Genomic DNA, 19,591 nt, shown 5'->3' with positions numbered 1-19,591 from the left:
TTTATTGTTTTATATTGTATAATTTTCTCTGTACACCACCCTGAGTTCCTAGTGATATAAGGTAGGATACAAATGTTTTAAATAAATCAATAACTCAATAAACTCTAGGAGCAAGGATTTAATCCATGCTATATATGACCTTAAAACTGTGATTGAAAGCTGGGCGACCACACAGCGTGGTGGGAAATATCTGGGAGAAGCACTTGTCACCCCTCAGAGCCATCCTTGAATCACACAAAGTTTTACCAAGTTGTCAGTGGATTCTGAAGCCATCTGAATTGGTGGAAGAGCTGAAGGGGTGGGGGAAAGAGTGAAAATGCAAGACATTCTGAGGTAATTTTGTTTATGAGGGAACAAGAGTAGCTCCCCACTTGGCAAAAATTAAGCTCAAAAAGATGAACCATTTTTGACACATATGTATTTTGTGAACACCATTACAGCTATACTGGTTACTGTTGTACATAAAAAAAACACTCAAATTAAGATGTACAGTACCAAGTCTCCAAGCTCAGTGCTTAGGTCTACTACTGCTGCTCCAGCTTCTCCATCTGTTTTGTCTTTCTCAAATGCCTTTTTATAGCAGCCGAGAGCTCGGTTTTTATCTCCAGCTATATCCTTGTAGTATTGACCTAAATAGTGGAAAGCACTTCCGAAGTAATTGTCCAGTTTTGCCGCCTACAAAAAAACAAAAAACAAAAAAACACCAGACCTACTACTGCAACAAAAACCTAGTCAAGTCCTGTCTTTTGTGTAAGTGTAAACAAGAACACTAATGCAGGAGTTCTACAGGAACTGTGGTAACTGAAGGAACACCATCTCTTGCACATTAAGACAATCTTCAAAAGCCCTTTTCTAGATAACCCACCCTTAGAGATGGGATGGGTGGTGAAAGGGAAGAGGATTTTGGCACCCAACCCCCCGAATACCCTCCTGGAAGCCTTTGGAGCAAGGGCAATGTTGTCTTGTTTTGAATTTATTAGGTCTTTTTAAACTATGTCTGACTGTTAAAGGCGTGTGGGTTGGTGGTTTTTTTGCTGCAATTCTAGCCTGCTTTTTATATCATTGTTTTATTTAGGTATTTTGATTTTGTTGTTAATCTGTTTCTTTTACAGTGAGCTATATGCTAGGAGTAGCAATACCGAAGAGTGGTGTATAAATTTTTAAACTAAAGTAAACACATATAATATTAACAGAGGAAGGATGAAGAAGATTAGAAAAAAGACAGTAACTTTCAATTCAACTGTTCCTGGTTTAAGTCTCTCAACGGTCAGAACTCATGTCTTCTGTGTAACCCCCAAATTAACCACATTGTCCGTATCGCTAAGACAAAACCTAAGTATGAATAACTTCATTGGCCCACCGTATTTTGCTACCCTTGTCTCTGTTGTTTCCTTACCCCAGCATTTAAGCTATAAACTCCTTGCGGCAGGCACCTGTCTTTTTGTTGATATTATTATAAAAAGCACCAGGTACACCACCAACTCAGTGGTGGGCAACTTTCAGGGATCTGAGGGCCAATTTCCTCCTGCCAGACTCACTAGGGGTCATACCACTGCCATGCCACCAAATCTGCTGCTGAAATTCAGTGGTTTAGTGGCAGTAGGTAAGTTATCTCTCTCATCATATTTTACCTTCAGAAACTGAGTAAGAGCTTTGGATTTATCTTTTCTTGTCTCTTCACTCATAAACCAATAAGTGAGGCCCAGGCAGAAATGGAAATCAGCAATTTCAGCTTCTTTTTCAATAGCTCTCTGGAAACTAAAAAGAAAAAATCATTAAAAATGGTTTTCAAGTACCCTCTCCCCAAAGAAATGTGCAATTTACCTTGTTTCTGCCTCATGATACTTCTTCTGCCTGTAATGAATCAAGCCTTCAAGATGGTGGGCTTCTGCCAGGTCAGGATGTATCAATTTAAGCTCTTGTGCAATCTATAATAAAGTGTTAAATTTTACAATTTACAAGGAACGATGCCATCATTTTAACAAAAGTCTGCATTATAAAGAAAAATATACCAACCTTCAAAGCTTCTTTGCCAAGTCCTTTATTTAGATAGGCCTGTCCTTTAAGAATTATAAGCTTTGGATCATTATTCCTATCCAAAACCTAGAAACCAAATGGATATTTTAAGTTTCAACCCTCAAAAAATGAAACACATTCTGAAGATGTTAAATATGTATAACACTAAGCCTACCTAATACCACAATGTTGCTGCTTTCTAAATGCAAAACTTGATTTTCACCTCTACTCAGTGGATGACAAAGTTTGAGAGTATTTAATAACATTGGTATATCCTAAACATTAACTTTCAAGGGAAATTACATAACCAAAACGACTTACAAACCACCCATGGTTAAGGCAATTCTAGCACACATACAAAAAAAAAAGATCTATCAAGTTGTCATTGTACATCATTGATCACTGCATCTTGTTATTGAAGAAAATCCTACCCTACTGCATGCCAGGTAGTTTTAGGTTCTTTCTTTCTTATTCTAGAAGTGCCTAAAAGTCTGATGAAGAAGATATAACCTTATTATTATTTGGCTGTGTATGCTCCCTAAAGCCCAAATTAGATGAGAAGCCATTCACAGAATTAACCATTGTGTGAATGGTGTCTCACCTAGCTTAGCCATTTCATGAATGGCTTTTAAAAAATAAAGAGGTGGTGCAGGGAGGCCCTACCTGGATCAGGATCCTGGCATAGGGGAGCCCTGACATCTGCTTCTTGCATTTGCACCAATGGAAGCTTTTCTTGCAATGCATATAGCAAGCATGGGGCCTCCGAGCTGGAGCAGAACTGCGGGGTAGGGAAAAGGGTTAAAGCTCCCGCCGTCATGCCTGCTATTTACTTTAATAAAAAACCCACGCAATTGCTAATAGTGCAAAAGGTATATAGTCTAGTTTAGTCTCGATTAATTCTTGCTATCTTCCAGAGCTGCTGATCAAGATACAAAGACCTATTTTAAGGCTTGCACATACTCAAGAGTTGTCTTTTCTTTTCTTTTAAAAAACCCAACCTTTTTTCTTCGAACAGCAAAACCCTACGTGATACCACCAGCTGCTTCTGAAACTTGTATTAGTTTCAAAAACTGCTTGACATGTGACATAGAGAACTGTACTTTTAAGAAACAGAAGCCCAAAAGCTCCTTGGGTATGCAGGACTAGTTATACAGTTCTTTAAATTCTGGGCATTGTGAATAATTAAATAATGCTAGCAATCTGTGGTAGATGTCACACATTTAAAGAAATATTTGGTACACTATTAAATATAATTATACAATATTTAATGATAAATGTACCTCAGAACTGTGCTGGAGTTCCTAGCCAGAAACTGACTATTCTCACAACTTTGTAATTACCTTTTGGATAGAAGATGTACAGTGCAGACAAATTAGATTCTTGTGAAAGTAAAATTCCCTGGCAGTGCAGTAACTGATGATAAATGCACTCAAGGAAACAGATTCAAATATGCTAACTGATACAATCTCAAACTGGCATGAATTTTATGAAGTTTTAAAGTTAATGTTAGAAAGAAGCTTTACCAATTTACTGTAAGTTTAAAAGTATATAAAGGCAACAACTGAAAAAGTGTAAGATATTTTTGGTTGATTTACCCTCACCACTGGTCAGAGCAAAGGATAAAATTACAATAAAAGGAGATACCAATTAGATTGTGGTTTCTTTCAAAACTTTTATGTTTATTAAAATGTGTAATTGTTATAAACCAAAATAAAGAAGTGTTAAGAATAATTTTAAAAATGTGTCATAAAAGCAATCAATCATGTGCACATCTAAGAGGTTTTGCCACACTTTATGCAATCATTAATGTAAAAGTTATCTTTCCCAATACATTTCTCTTTCTACTGGCAAACAAAAATGTAGTTATTTAATTATATTGACAAGTGGTCTCTTTCCAGCAAGGAGAGTTTCCAGAGATTTATGTATAGAAAGTGCTGAAAGAAGTAACACAACAAACAAGCCCTTCACTACAGATACAGAATCTTAAATTAATCAGGAATGTTCCTGTTAATAGCCATTGCAGACAACTCAGTGGCCTCACATAACCGTTTAGCAGGTGAAGCTTTTTCTACCACATCTGCATGTGAGGAAAAGCATAACTTGCTACACTGTATGGCAGTCAGCTGAAAGGAGTCTGCAAAAAAAAGGGGGGGCAACTGTAGTCTAGAGGAAGAAGGCACTACAAGCATGAATTTAAAACAAGAAACTGAAGGAAGCATGTGTGTGCGCATGGGGGACGGGGAATTAATGAAAAGGGGTGGCTGTGCAAAAAACCACAGGGTATGACTGTGAATGCTGTATTAGCAAGGAGGAAGACTGGGGCTTAGCTTTTCTCATGACTGCAGCATTACGAAGGAGAAACCAACCCTTGATTACACTTTCCTTTCTTGCAACTATTAGAGCGGGGGCGGGGAGCAACTTGTGGCCCTCCATGTTTTGGCCTACAGCTCCCATCAGCCCTCGCCACAATAGCCAATGGTGAGGGATCATGGGAGTTGTGGACATCTAGAAGTTTGGGATTACAAGGTACCCAACCCTGTATTAGAGGCACAGCGGTACTGTCCGGATCATAACCTAGAAATCCTAAACGGCAGGAAGCCAAACAGGCAGGGCTGGGAGCTGAATTTCAAATGGATTTGCACTAACCAGATATAGTGGAGAATGGGATGAGAGGCAAATCCTGCACTGTGTTGCCAGGCAGGGCTCCTTGGTGAAGAATATGAAACTATAATGAGAGGCAGCAATAGTAACACCAGACTTCATTTCTTTTCCACCTCAACCATGGCAGAGACAGCATTGTCTTTGGAAAGGAGCATGTACTACTCCAGTGAAGATGGAGAACCCAGGGCAACCTAGGCCTTATCTCTCTCTATTGGAGCTATAGAAGCAACTGCACTGGTATAATTACAGCCTAAGACCTCTAATATTCTTTAAAACTGACAGAGGGTGCTTCCAGACAGAGGGTTCCTAGTGCTAAAAGTCAAAAGGCACATTGTGCAGCTATTGCATCTTTTCTTCCTTCAAGGATTTTTCTGGGATGAAGAGATGGAAGAAGCAATGGGGAAATATGGGAGGGCTACAAATTGAAGACAATGTTATTTGGATCCCTCATAAATGCTGCAATTGAGGCAGTACAATTGCACAATAAAAGCCTCTTCTGGAAGCACCCATGGATTTTACTTACCAACACTGTACTGTTTTTTTTTTTAAAGTTAATCACATACCTGATCAAGGGAACTGATGGCTTCTTCTGCAGAGTCAGCACTTGGAATTTTAATCAGGGCTACTGCTTTGAAACAATGGGCAAGGTTTTTCTGTTGCTGGCTGGTACTGGATTCATTAAATTGTCCCAATGTCTTTAAAGCTATCAAAGAAAGAACTCTAGTTCTATGCTTGTCTTAAAGGCACTGTCACTTTAACAAGTTAACATATCAACATTGCTAGTTTGAAAGGGCACCAAAGAATTACGAATTTTAAAATAATTCTGTGGACGAAGAAACTTACATCTTTACAATATGAGGAAATTTCAAGAAAAAGTTATTCAAGTCTACCTGTTTGCAACCTATGCTTTATTAGCACGGTATAACACATATTGTTTTTTCATTAACATGCTATCTGGGACCTAAAGAATCTGTAACATAACATTCACAATAACATTAAATATACTTAACACTGAGATCTAGCAAGTTACAATTTTTGGCAAGTGCCAACTACTGTAAAATTACAGCAGCCGAGGAGGCTTTTTTGTAATCAGTTCCAATATCGTGTAACTATCTCCCACAAGAAATCCATCAGATCAAAAAGCACAATCTTTTTAAGTAGGCTTTGAAAGTTTTTAATTAATGAGCTTTTGACTGCTGAATATAACAATTGCAATTTGTGCTTGCTACTGGTGTTTGACATTCCATTGCCTTCATTATTTGATTTTTTATTATTTACTTTGTCATATTTTATTAATTATAAAATTAATTATAATTGCTGTTTCCTCCTTTGGAAGTTATTTATTGAAAGGCAGACTACATTTTTTCTAAGTTATATTTTATCTAGCTCCACAATTACCTTGATTGCAAGACTGAACAGCCTCTTTGTATTTATGCATTTTCACTTGTACCTTTCCTAAGTAACACCATGCTACTGGACATTGGCTGGTCCGCTGCAAACCTAGCGGGAAAGATTGATGTAACACATTTTAAACACATGAGGTCAGATGGCCCTTCCTGTTACTAGAATTTAACACTATATGACTTTTCAAACCATGCACAGAGAATGGCTACACCCAAAATAACTTGCTTAACTATTACTTGGACCAGTTTTGTCTTAATCCTAACACATCAACAACACTGGGAAAGTGGGCCATTAAGTGATTAATTGTTATTACTGTTGGACTTAATATAGATTAAACTTTAAAATGTCACTTACAACTAATTTCAACATTCCCCTTCCCAGTGTCTGATGAGGAATCATGTTGGTTTTAAGTAAAGTTCACTTCTAGCATAAGACTCAAAATTGAGTGCATTTAAGATTATATTCCCCATTTCTAGCACTGAGATCTCTCTCACACACACACATACATTATATATCTGCATCTATAAACACACTCACACACCCCTACCTACACCCATATTGCTTACCTTCGGTTAGGTTTTTTTCAGCTTCATCATATTTTTTTTCTTGGAGGGAGTGAATTCCTAAACCAATGAGAGCTGGGCCACTTCTTGAGTCAATATCCAAAAGCATCCGACAACAATTCACAGCCTCCTCAGTGAAATTGCCTATAAATAGAGGAATTTGGTCACATTTTAGAAGTTAAGAATATACCATAAGCAATTTTGCCACTTTCTTTTCTCTGGTATTCCATTTGAAAAGCATAATATTTCCTGACTTGTCCATAGCAAATATTTCCAGGGCCTACAGGTACACTTAAGTTGGTTAAGGATTGAAATCCATAGTCACTATGCTAGGCAAGACCAGTCTTTGTAATTTAGTACAATGCTTCAAGCTGAACATTTTCTCCTCTTCTCCAGAGGAAGATATCTAAGAAAAGTTCTTAATTCTTACTTGCAGAATAACCATTGATCTAAACATTTTAACAGGTGTGAGGAATGAGGGGCATCACTCATTAGAACAGAAGCCAGTATTTGTTACTATTTATCTTGCACCCACATCTATCTTGTAACTTAAAGTCTAAATCAAGTCATTTTCTCCATGGATTAAATCCAACATCAAGCAAGTGGACTTCCACTTGCCCAATGGAGCTTCCCCTTGCTCTCTTCCTCCAAAGCCCTCTCCCCGCCCCCACCGCAATGTGCTTGGGGGAAGTAGGGGGAGGAGAAATCCATTCAGCTGGCAGACTGATAGCACTGGATCCAATTCCATGGCTCCACAATCACATAACTTAACATTTTTCTGCTTTAACTCATTAAAAACTAAGGTTATCCACAGCACTGTTTCTGACCATTTTATCTAGAACATTAGAGGATCAATACAGTGGTCTCCTTTATGCTCAAAGACTTTGTATTCATCAAAAGGCACCCCCCCCCCCCGACACTTTACCTTTTTATTGTCCTTTGAATCAGAAATCTAGAGAGGAACTGGCATTTTGACTTTAATCCAAGAAAATACCCTTTACAGGGGGTACAGAACTTGATGGCCTCCCTCAACATGCTGCTTTTTAAAACTAAATTACTTGACCATTAAGGACTGCCCCTCCCTTATATTCAAGGATGCTCTTAACTAGGGATAGATGCAGCTGTCTACTTCTGATTTGTGTCAGTTTTGCATGTGTTCAGACAGAAGTCTGTTCCATCAATTTTCATATTGGTTTAAGATGTATAAATTGCATGAAAATTCACATTTTCCCTAAAATATGCATTTGGTATGCAATTTTCCCCTTACATACATATTTTATCTATTTTTGAGCTGGAAACTGCATCACAACATTTGAAGAAGCAGGCATTCTGAAGAATAACTGTGTTCTTATCTGCATATTAGTCCAGGAACTATGAATTAGGTCCATTCACTTAAAAATGCAAAACAGAATTCTTCCCCAACTTCACTTGCATCTATACCATCTGTTCAAACAACAAGGTTACATAGAGGGATGTTCTTGATGCTCCCCACAACTTTGCAATTCCCTTTCCCAAGATAGTTATCAAATTTCAAAAATTTCAAAAATGTCAAAAACGTTCTTGTTTGGTCTGGCTTTTAGTGGTTGGGGTTAACAGGAGAGTATATTGTTTTAATAATTGTTAATTGGGTATTTTATTCTGTATTTACTGTGTAGCTTTTTACATTGTTACCTGCCTTGATCTTTAAGAATAGAGTGGAATAGGTGAATATATTTAAGAGCTTTGCAGGTCAACAATAGCACCTTCAATGGTAACCAGAATGCTATAGGAAGAGGGGGAGTTTTCAGGGCCACTACTTTACTTCAGAATCTTCCATCACCCCCATCTGCCAGAATTTATTTATTTAAAACTAGCAAATGGTCCTGGCTTTACACAGCTTGGAATAGCCCTTCTTTATATACAGCAAAGTCTTCAAAACAAAGTTATACAGCTTTAAGAGTTGAACACATTGTGCCTGGCCTGTACAGTGAAGCCATGACTGCTGGCACTCCTAGGCACAATGACTGCCATAGGTCACCCCTATAGATTCCTGAAGGGGTCCATCCACTACCTTCACTTGAGAGGGGGCTGCCCCACAGCAGGAAGGAGAGGGAATCGGTATAGTTCTGTCCCTTAGACTATTTCCTCCAGGCTTCAAACTGTATTGAATGCACAGCTAAATGCTGCATAGAAATACCTCCCACCTAGTGACGGATGACAATATTGCAGGCTTCAAACACATGGATACGTTAAAATTAAAATTAATTAATGCACTTTAAAAACCAAGTAAGCCTACGGTACACACCCCTAGGGTCCCCTTAATATGCATCCCATGTTTCAAGTGTCTAGGTTTCATGGTCTTGGAGCTATGGTGCTGACAGACACACATCCTCTTTTATTATTATACTTATTAGCCACACATCAAAGCAGTGCACATTAGTCAAGTATAGAGACAAAAGCAGGAAGTGACTGTTGCCAGATCTGGATCAAAGTTGCCACATTCCGCCACAAAAGCTGGTGAACAATGTCCCAACCACTATCACAACCTAAAAGTCCAGAAGCAAAAGCAAGCAACCCTTGAATGATTTGTGCTATTTTGACACCTTGTTCTCCATTTTCAGATACACACACACACACACAAAATGTTGAGCTGAACTTCATACTTTTTTACTTTTAAAAGCCCTTCTTGTGACAACCTCAGATCTGTCAGAGATCCTAGGACAAAAGCTCTGTATTAATCTGGGGTTCTGATTCTGTCAGGTCCCAGTCAAAGTAGATTCTTTTGATTAACAAGATGAAACAAAGCCACTTGTGCAAAAGGGTGATAGTTTATTGATAGAAAATGAGGCAGAATATATGCGCAAAGAAAGCTCACACCTCTCTTCAGCTTGGGACCTGACAGAATTGGAACCTCAAATAAATACATTTGGCAATGAAGATGGCATCAACAATTTGGACAGTACTATGTGGAAGGGCCAGTGGCTCACAGGCTCCCTGGATAGCCAATGCATGGCACATGAAAACCCGAGGCCTAAATGCTGAGTGGTGGTGCCCATAAGCTCCTTTGTTTGAGAAAACTTGATTAAAGGCAGCAGACACAGTGGTCAAATTAAAAGAGGATGGAAAAGTAACACACACACCCAAAAAGTAACACTGATTTAAATTAAAAAGCTACCCGAATTACCTGACTGAATGAAATGTAAGCAAAGAACTTCCAGAGGATCACTCACAGCAGCATACAACTTCATCATATCTTCACAGGCCTTCTTCAGTCTAGAAGACTCATGAGGTAACTTGTTTTAGGAGAAGAGTAACAATTAACAATGTAGACTGTGATACAGATTAAAAACAGGTCATTTTTCACTTCAATAATACAAGTAAAAGCAATCCTTACTTTTGACAAACATTGAATGAACTCTCTGTAAAGCTTTTGGTGCTCTTCACTCGGAACTGGGTCTGAGGAATTCAGTGCCTCTTCAAATGCATTAAGAAGCTGAAAAAGAAATACAGGCACTGCAAGATGGAGCTCAACAAACAGCAAGTTTTGAACAGGTGGAGGGGTACTCTCTGGATACTATGTGTGCCTAGAGTTTGAAAAGATATCGTCCTCTGACTCTACATATAGACCATTTCTTCTAGATTCTAGGCCTATAGATTGTTTCAGGAACAAAGCAGAAGGCAATAACGTGCAACATGTTGAGAGGAAGATGTAGGAAGGTCCAATTTTGTAACACAGTCTAGCTCAGTTAAGGGAGCCAATGAACATAAAGCAGACATAAGGGGAAAAAAACAATTACCAAAAAGCCCTGAACTAGTTGTGCATTGTGACACTCTTGATTACTGCTTATGTTTTCATACTGCCAGTATATTATTTATACCATAAGATATTTATGATACACAAAGCAGAATTTGCATCAGAGCTGGCCATAAGCCAGTTTAGCCACAAACTCAAGCAGATAATCCTGGGAAACTCCATATATTTTGCTCTCATTTCCCACCTGTAAAATGCACATTCTGAATACCCTGTTCTGAGAATCAGCTTGAATGATTGTACAGCACTTTGCATATATGTTGACAGGTTTTAAAAACAGTAAATAATCTGACCCTAAGGGACAGCCCTTACCAATTGCTGCGTTTCATTATCCTGGAGATGTGCGCCTTCTTCCAGTAACTTGACCAATCTCTTCCATAGCTGATGAAGCTCAGCATTATCTGCACCTTCTTCCTGTCTTATTTTTATTAGCTTGTGCCACGTTCGAGCCACCTGTCAAGAAAACCAGTCAAGCTTCAACAGCTTCTCAAATGAGAGAGCTGTTTGATCTTTGATTACTAGTGAATTGGAAGACATTTCTCAATTCCAGTGATCAAGGTGAATGTCCTTTAGCTTGACTGAGATGTCAGAAGCAATAAGGAATCAGTATTATAAGATGACTTTGCAATATTGCTTACTGTTGTCTACTGAAACATACACCTATAGAAATTGTTTTAGTGCTATGTTGTAGGCGGCATTTCCCAGAAGTTTATGCATGATTACTGGTTGCTTCTACACTACACATCTCCTTCTTGAATTGCCATGTTTAGTCACTCAGCTTTTATAGAGTGTCTAGATGTTTTCATTGTCAGTCCATGACATTCTAGTATTTCTGTGCTGTTCTCTTGTGTTTTTTCAGATCTAATCGGTGACAATATTTGCTAATACAATGCAATTGCCATACCAGCCTTCTCTAATGTGACAGGCAAAGCCCCATCAATGCATTTAAGGGCATCTTTTGGCAGGCTGATCCCCCTCTTTTTTTTGTTTTCTGCTTCCATTTTATTGTGAGTGTTGGTTTCATGATGAACCGTCTGCTAATTGTCCCTTCACTAGACTGGCACTGGGACAATGAAGATTATTTCCCCCCCCTAAAGAGGGACATTTGAATTGCTAGTTTTCTTTCATTATTATTGTTTTCTACATCTTCAGCATGGCTGGCAGAAGGTTGCTTGACATCTGAGAAAACTGGAGGGCACCAGGTTGGAGAAATCTGAATTAAATTCAGAACATAAATTGACACTGGGCAATTGAGAAGTTATTTGTCATTAATTCCCCCACCTGCATTAAGCGAGAAGCAGTAAATTAGGCTAAACTTACAAGGAGGAAGCTCTTAATTAATCTTGCACAGAATTTTGACTGAATGAGAATTACCTGTGAGTTAACAATTGTAAGAGGATCTTGGCCACAAGAAAGAGCAGCACAGGATAATATAATGCTACATTGAGTTGCTTGTGTGGAAACTCTGCTTTAATTCCACTTTCAGTTAATTGTGGAAAAGCAATGCCCCAGGAGCACTAAAGTACTTTAATGAACAAGCAACCAATACATTTCTGGACAATATATTAAAGGAATTGACACTAATGGAAGCAATCAAAGAGCAATTGAAGTACATAACAGACTGTATCCCAATATGCTAGACTGTGAAGAAACTTTACTGTTAACCACAGGGGTCTCTAGCAATACATGTGCATAAAAAAGTGACTAATTTAATGGTTGGTTCAATGAAATCTAAGAACAACTGTCTGTGTAAGATGTACAAGAAAAATTTCCATATGATTTCTACACCTTTGATTTAAAAGGTTTGAACTGTCAAAGTGTTTGACTTGCTTCCATTACAAAATAGAACTTCAACAGACTTATACTGCCTTGTTCTCTTAGGGCTACCAACGTAATTCCTTTGCAGACTAACTGGGATAGTAATAGATGCTGACATTCCCAACATCTAGAACGGAGAGGACATAATCCCTAAATCCGGAGAATCAAAACAGTAGCCTGGGGGAAACTTATGAAATAGAAGAGCAACATAATTTGGGACAAATTCAGTTGCACAAAACGAATAGCAAAAACTGCCTTGTGCCTGAGTTTAATCATACAAGTACCCTATTGAACACTGTCCTTCCACCAGCAGAACAGACATCACTGATGGACTGACCTACCCTTCACATTGAGCCCCCTAAATCTACTCCAGGAAGCTGGGGACCCCCTAAAAACAGACTGGGGGGCATGTGAAGGGATGCTGCAAGAGGGAGGAAAGGAACCTCCCACTGTATGAGACAAAGTTTGTTCAAATTATTGGATTTTGAATTCCTATGCTTTTTCTCTCAACTCATTTGCAGCAGCTAATATCTTACAATCAGATTAAAGCCAAAGGCTTGTGGCCACAGCCATAGCACATCTACAGATTACCAGAGTAGATGAGTACAGGAGGCAATCCTCACCAGGCTACACCAGAACATTTCCACTAAAAACAACAGAAGACAGAGGAACGCCAGAAATACCCAAGGAGGTGACATTTGCCAATATAACACAGACAAACATTTCTGCATAGCAACATGCTTTATGTAAAGGAGGCCGATTACAAAGGCTGATCACAACAAATGACAATCAACAAGATAATGACTAACCTGGAGGTATTTTTTTTCTTGCTGATACTGCTCCACAAGCTTTCTACATACCTCACACCATTTCTGTTTATCAGTACTAGAAAAAAAAATACAAAAGAATGTCTATTAATTCACTAAAATTTCAATTAACATACTGCATCAACTTAAAATGAGGTTTGTTTAAAGATTGGCTCTTTCGTACCTCTTGTTTTCGATCAGGCCTCTTCTCTATCTCATCTTCAACCTATGAAGAGTGAACACTGCTTCCAGCAGTCCCCTCTGTGCCCCTCCCTTGCTGTCTTTCCCATTCAAACCCTCCTTGTCCCTTAACTTCCTGCCATCCCTAAGATGGCACAGCTTCCCTTCAATTGGTCCCTGATTCCTTCCAATTCAGTTTATGGTTACCAGCTTCCTGTATCCCCCCTTCCCTTGACTTTGTCTTCTACCTCCTTCCCTTCAGAGTCCTACTCTATCAGAGCTAGGCGTTTCTAATCAAGCTTTAAGGCAAAAAAAAGGCTTGTGCTGTCACACCTATCCACTTACAGGTAGCCTCTTTGTGCTTCCCCACTGCAGTTCCTAGAAAAAAGGGGAACGAGGCTTTCTCCTAATTGAAGGAATAGAATACTATCTCTTCTCTCCCTCAACTTTCCAATGGTACTGTCCATATTGGTAAAGTGGTTCAAAATGAAAAGAGAAGTGCATGCAGATATACAAAACATTTTGGGGGTGAAGTAATAACACGTAATAAATGTGGGGGTAAAATTTCACACAAAAATGTTTTTGTATGGAACGATCTTCATAACTTTTAATCAACATGACAGAAATATAACTTCAGATGCCAAGGATTTATATTCATGACTAGGAGAATTTCATATTGTGGCAGAAAAAATATATTTATTAATTTGACAAGAAAGGTATTGGATACTTTAGTGATAAAAGATTGCTCTGTGATTAATAGCATGAAGATTAGATTTAATTGAATTTTAACATATTGTTGCAAAAGGCTGTAAAATCTTCCGCTATTTCTTACCTTTCATAGAGTTCCAGGAGTTTTTGGTAAACATTAACCAAATCCTCTCGCACATCTGCACGGTTCATTTTTTCATATAAATTTGCTAAGCCCTAGATGAAAGTGAAGCATGTTATTTAAAAAAAACCTTATATGTGGTTTATCTCCAGATTCACTTTAGTGCTGATCTAATGATCAATTTTTAAGGGCCACATCTTATAAAACAAGGTGGACATATTACAAAACACTCAAGTGAAAACCCACTGAAAGTTGAGTCTGTATACAGAGGTACTATTTACACAAAAATAACATAAGTTGATTATACTCAATGCTGTTAATGGAAATAAAGCCCATTAAGGACTTGTTTTTACAGTACTGGTGATAATAGGTATTGATTCAGAGTGAATCAACAATTTCTGCATCAACAATTCCTGTTTACTTTGGCAGAGAAAGCCAGATGTTTTAGTTACACCTCTTTTTCATCCTTTCAGAACATTTTCCACATAATATAAATTCTCTGTTGCATCACCATTCCCAGATATGACCATGCTACTATATATTTAATATCCAATGAAGCACAGTAATTTACCAGGAGGTTAACTTATTTTCTTTTAAACCTTTTGAATGTATAAAATCCAAAAATGAAAAAAGTATCAAGCTAATATTTCATGGCCTATCAAAACACTGCATTTGACTGTGTGAAAAGAATGCAGCAGAGACTAGAGAGCCCTACCCATCACTTATAATTTGCAAGCCTCCATTTCAATCAACTTTTTCCTAAGCAGCAAAACTTGGTATCTTCAGCCAGCTTTCTCCAGCTTGCTGCCATCCAGATGTGTTGGATGACAATTACCATCAACCCCAGCCAGCATTGCTATTCTTAGTAGGCATGCATGGAGTTGGGCTGTGCTTTGCATACCTGAAAACTGTTATACTGGGGCTTACTTCTGAGTAAATGTGTTACCATGATGATGATGCATAATAAATATAGGGGCAGTAAACATGCTAAAAGAGATCTCAACTGATTTAGGGCAATTAATTTTTTCCCCAATTCATAACGTTCTGGGAAATCCACATTACTGTTCCCCATTTTACTCCCCTAGTTTTGGCTTCTTTGAAATTCCCCACAACTTATATGATAGCTTCCATTAACATATATTAGGGGTTCAGTGTTTGCTGGGAGAGGGAAGAAAGATGTTTACAATACTGCAGCTACCCTGTATAAAGAGCAAAATGAGCATGCATACTAACGATGCATTACCAAGGCAGGAAGAAAAACACGTCTTTTTAAGTCCAATCAGGTAGGGTGCTGTATTTAAGATGCCCAGATGATCCAATATAGGGCCTCCTATCTGTGAATCCAACACCGCACAGCACGAGTGGGGAACCCTTTCAAACTGAGGCCCAAATTCTAATCTGTGAGAATTCTCAGAGCTGCATTCCATCTGTGGTCATTGGCCAAATGTAGCATGGGCAGGCTCAGAAATGATTACTTATTTTAAACCTATTCAGAAGTAAGGACAAGGCTTCTGAATGTCTACTCATAAGTAAACAGGACAGAATCAATCATTAGCTTCCTCCACAGGTTCCATCCCTGCTTCCCTGTAGGGAAAAACTAGTGTCTCCAATCAGCACCTGAACAGAGATGAGAGCTTTTCCTGCTACACAGTGACAACGGCTCCCTTTCTCACTGCATAGCATGGAAAAGCTTTTATCACCAGTCAGCTGCTGGTTGGCTAAAAGAGCTTTTTCAAGCAGGGGAGAGGGGTTGGGATCTGGGGGAAAAGTTGGCAGGCTAAATGGAGAAGCCCTGCAGGCCTTATCCAGCCCAGGGGCTAGAGGTTCCACATTCCTGTTGTATAGTGTTCACGAACTATTTGTACGTTACTCCTTTTATAGTGTTCACAAACTATTTGTAAGTTACTCCTTTTACTCATACAAGTACATAGAAACCTATTTAATACAATATGGAAGATGGGATTGACTGCATACCTGCCATGCCAGCAACTGTCCTGGTTCAAGTTCAGCAGCCTTTTTGTAAGCTCCTTGGGCTTGATCAGGTTGTTCAAGTTCAGCAGCTGCCAGTCCAATGAATACCCAGGCATTGTAGTTATTTTTTTCTTGTTTCAGCACTGCCTAGAAATACACAAGTTCAAGTAAAAAGCACTGAAATATCCACTTTGCAATACCAATGTAAAATTCATAAATCATTTCACAGCTGAGTAAGCAGAACATATGAAGCAACATCCTGATTTGTGCATTATCCTAACCAAAAGATTCAGGACAGTTTATGACATCTAAAACTATGGAAGAATAAAGCATATGCATGTGCAAGGTCTCAGGCTCAATCCCTGGTAGCTGTGTGACAGCAGCTAGGGCTGGGAAAACTTTTGCCTGAAACCCTAGAGACCCACTGCCAATCAGTGTTAACAATACTAGGCTAGATGGACCAATGGTTTGACTCAGAATGAGGCAGCTACCTATGTCTCTAACGTCTCCAGTTCAAAGTATATCAGGTTGGAGGAAAAACCTGCCTCAGATACTAGAGCAGCCTTCCCCAGTTTGGTGCCCTCCAGATAGTCAGGGATGTTGGGAGTTGTAGTCCAAACCGTCTGGAGGGCATCAGGTTGAGGAAGGCTGTCCTAGAACCACCGCTAGATAGAGAAGACAGTACTGGGATAGACAGACCAATGATTCAACTCAAGATAAAGCAGCTTTGTATGTTCATATCGCCAAGGATGAAAGAAAAGCCAAACCCTCAACAACAGAGCAAGAAAACAAAATCATACTACTCCTGCATAGCACAACTGGAGTACACAGCTAGAAAAGTACCTTAGAAGTATTGAGGTACAGTGAAGATAAGATAATCCTTTAAAGAGCATCAGAGAGGATTAAAGAGAATAGGTAAAATTGCATATCTAGAAAGCTTAGTTGTACATTAGAGTGCTGTTACCTTGCAGTGTTTCAGTGCTTCTTTGAATTCTTTATTTCTTATCGCATCTCTGGCACTTCTCAATGCTCCTTTCACTTCCTTGCTTGACATGACTACTGGTAATATTAACAGAAGGAAATTACTGCCTTACACAACACTTCAAATATTTTAAAATCATTATAACTTACACTCACCTATTTGTGAAACAACAAAAATACTGTAATAGTTAACTGATCAGTGGGATCAAATGAAAAGAAACATGCTTTACAGCTACACTGACTGCATTTGAACACAATGGTAAGAAAAAGCCTGGCTTATTGTGAACAAGCAGGATGCTTTTGGATACAGTCCATTTGCTCCTTGACTCTCCCACCAGCAGAAGTGGTTAAACTAACCAGGAATTGAAAGCTTACTGTGTTGTCCAGAACCATAAACCATCACTTAACCTAATTATCCTGTTAGTACAAAAGGACAGATCCTTGCCCTGAGGAAATTACAACCTAAATTCTATACAAGGAGTTGGAAGCAGAGAAAGAATAGGAGTTTATTTCATTTCAACATGCTTAAGTTCACTAAATTAGGGTATGGAGACTAAGACTACCTCAGAGGAGGTGATTTGACCTCACAAACCCCCTCCCAGTGATTGCAGTTCTTCCACAGCCCTTGCTGCACCTGCATCAGTACAGAAAAAGGGCCGTTGCATGAATGTGGTGGGGCAAATCAGGTGAAAGCTTGGATCGACAGAATTCATAGTCGTCCTTTTATCCTGACATGTGTCTGGAATAGAAGAAAATGTACACCAGCCATGGAGTTGGCATACATAATTTTCTTTGGATTGCAACGAAATGGAGGGAAATCATATTAAAAGTTCCCAAAAGGGAACAAAATGAAAAACACAGCTCCTCTGATCTTTCTACCCTGCTGCCACAAGCCCAACAGAGCTTTGAATATGGTAATTCAAATTTCACTCACCAGTAGGATTTCTCAGCATAGAGTTGCACTAAAGACTGGTGTAAGAAATAGGCTTTGAGGAGCATTTTAGAGAATTCAAAGCAGTGTGCCTACAGTATTTGTTTAACAATATTTATGAATTACTTATATTAAAAGATACTTCTACACAGGCTACAAAAACATGGTATATTGTTTATACGGAAGATAACATTATCTTCCTGGTAGTGCTTGTTGGAAAAGGTTTATTTTCTGTGGGCACCAAAAACTCAGAAGTGGTACTATTAATTTGTAGCGGTAGGAAGTTCCAGAGAGTAAAACTTAAAGTAAAGGCCCTATTCCAAGCCACCACAGACATTGACCTGATTTGTACATAATGACAACCTATCAGGACAAGTGGGTGTGCTGCCTATAGTATACCCACTACTTCTGCTTTTACTGCACAACTAATGATCAGTTCCTTTGTAGGCTGTGGCACGTGTGAAATGTGAACGCCAATCATGGGTTATTTAGTTTGTTGTTGGGTTAACCGCTGGGTTGTTTAGCCCCTAAACAACCCAGCCGCCTGTGTTCACATGCCACGCTCAATAACCTTCAACTGAGCTAATTGTGGGTTGCAGGATTAAAGGAGAAGAAACACTTGTGCACGACAACCGATGTGTGAACAACTCCAAAATCTTGGCCACCACCAGGAGGGTAATCCTTACAGCCTATTTTTGTGTTGCAGAGGGTGGTGAGGGGACTGAGGGACTTGACAAAAGCCACTTAGTGAGTTCATCATAGCAGAAGCAAGATTGGAACTGGTGACTTTTGGATTGGCAGCTCCACCTCAATAAGCTTATTCAAGCCAGTTGCAGGATGTTGGGAGTTGTAATCCAACACAACTGGAGGGCACCAGGTTGGGGAAGGCTGGTCTATATTGATTCACGATCAGTGGCCAAGCTATGGTACCTCATAGAATGACCCAAAGAGGAGGGGACGGGGGAAGGCAGGGAGGAAAGATTGCCTTTACATATTAAACGCACAACTTGTTTACAGTAGGGAATGAGGATTAAAGCCAAGGGGGCCTGTAGCCAGAGGCGCTCAAGCTTTACCAGACCGTTATTCCTGCCGTTTAACTGAACTAGCGGGCGAGAAGTAGCCCAAATTAATGAAGACCGGGCACACCTCGCGCAACTCCCGAGCGAGTCTAGCTCAGTCGTTTGTCTCCCTCCGCTTTCCCCACTGGAACCGCGGCCCCAGCGCAAGCTGGAAACTCACGGCACTCCTGCCTAGCCCTTAGCAGGGGAAAAAAGAGAGGAACAAAACAGGCACAGCGGCAGAAAGAGCCTCCTCAAGAGAGGCCTCAGCCCGGAGCCGCGCAACAGTCAGTCAGTCACTCACCGGCTGTCACCACTCCCTGCCACAACTACCAACAGCGGCTACCAACAACCATTGTCCGGAACTCGCGCAGGCGCACCAATTCGTTGTTGCTTTAAACTCCTCCCCTTTCGCGGACGCAGAAGCCTTAGAGCGCATGACTGTCAATCACGCTATCACGTCCTCCGCGTGGTGATGGGAGTTGTAGTTCGTTACAACTTTCCTCTCGTGATGTACGTACGCTAGGAAGGATCGAAACTCTCAAGCCTTGTAGACTGAGGCTGCAATCCTATACACATATTT

General features: G+C 39.5%; 1 protein-coding gene across 3 annotated transcripts in view; it reads right to left on the bottom strand.

Annotated features, from left to right (window-relative positions):
- SKIC3 (SKI3 subunit of superkiller complex) overlaps window positions 1-19,382 on the bottom strand; it is a 65,330-nt gene extending 45,948 nt beyond the window's left edge. For 2 of the 3 annotated variants that reach the window (XM_063129597.1, XM_063129600.1), the window contains exons 1-15: window positions 19,313-19,382; window positions 17,003-17,097; window positions 16,042-16,185; window positions 14,071-14,162; window positions 13,062-13,137; window positions 10,747-10,887; window positions 10,018-10,116; window positions 9,808-9,916; window positions 6,648-6,788; window positions 6,076-6,177; window positions 5,241-5,380; window positions 2,017-2,103; window positions 1,825-1,928; window positions 1,632-1,758; window positions 496-675 (exon numbers count right to left, since the gene is read on the bottom strand). In XM_063129597.1, the coding sequence (XP_062985667.1) occupies window positions 496-675; window positions 1,632-1,758; window positions 1,825-1,928; window positions 2,017-2,103; window positions 5,241-5,380; window positions 6,076-6,177; window positions 6,648-6,788; window positions 9,808-9,916; window positions 10,018-10,116; window positions 10,747-10,887; window positions 13,062-13,137; window positions 14,071-14,162; window positions 16,042-16,185; window positions 17,003-17,092 (1,632 nt within the window). In that variant the 5' untranslated portion in view covers window positions 17,093-17,097; window positions 19,313-19,382. The remainder of the gene's footprint in view (window positions 1-495; window positions 676-1,631; window positions 1,759-1,824; window positions 1,929-2,016; window positions 2,104-5,240; window positions 5,381-6,075; window positions 6,178-6,647; window positions 6,789-9,807; window positions 9,917-10,017; window positions 10,117-10,746; window positions 10,888-13,061; window positions 13,138-14,070; window positions 14,163-16,041; window positions 16,186-17,002; window positions 17,098-19,312) is intronic. The other variant, XM_063129599.1, reaches the window with a different exon arrangement.
- Between the last annotated feature and the right edge of the window lie 209 nt (window positions 19,383-19,591).

Source organism: Elgaria multicarinata, chromosome 6, assembly GCF_023053635.1.
Source record: "Elgaria multicarinata webbii isolate HBS135686 ecotype San Diego chromosome 6, rElgMul1.1.pri, whole genome shotgun sequence".
Classification (NCBI taxonomy): Eukaryota; Metazoa; Chordata; class Lepidosauria; order Squamata; family Anguidae; genus Elgaria; species Elgaria multicarinata.
This window is presented reverse-complemented; position numbering and strand designations above follow the sequence as displayed.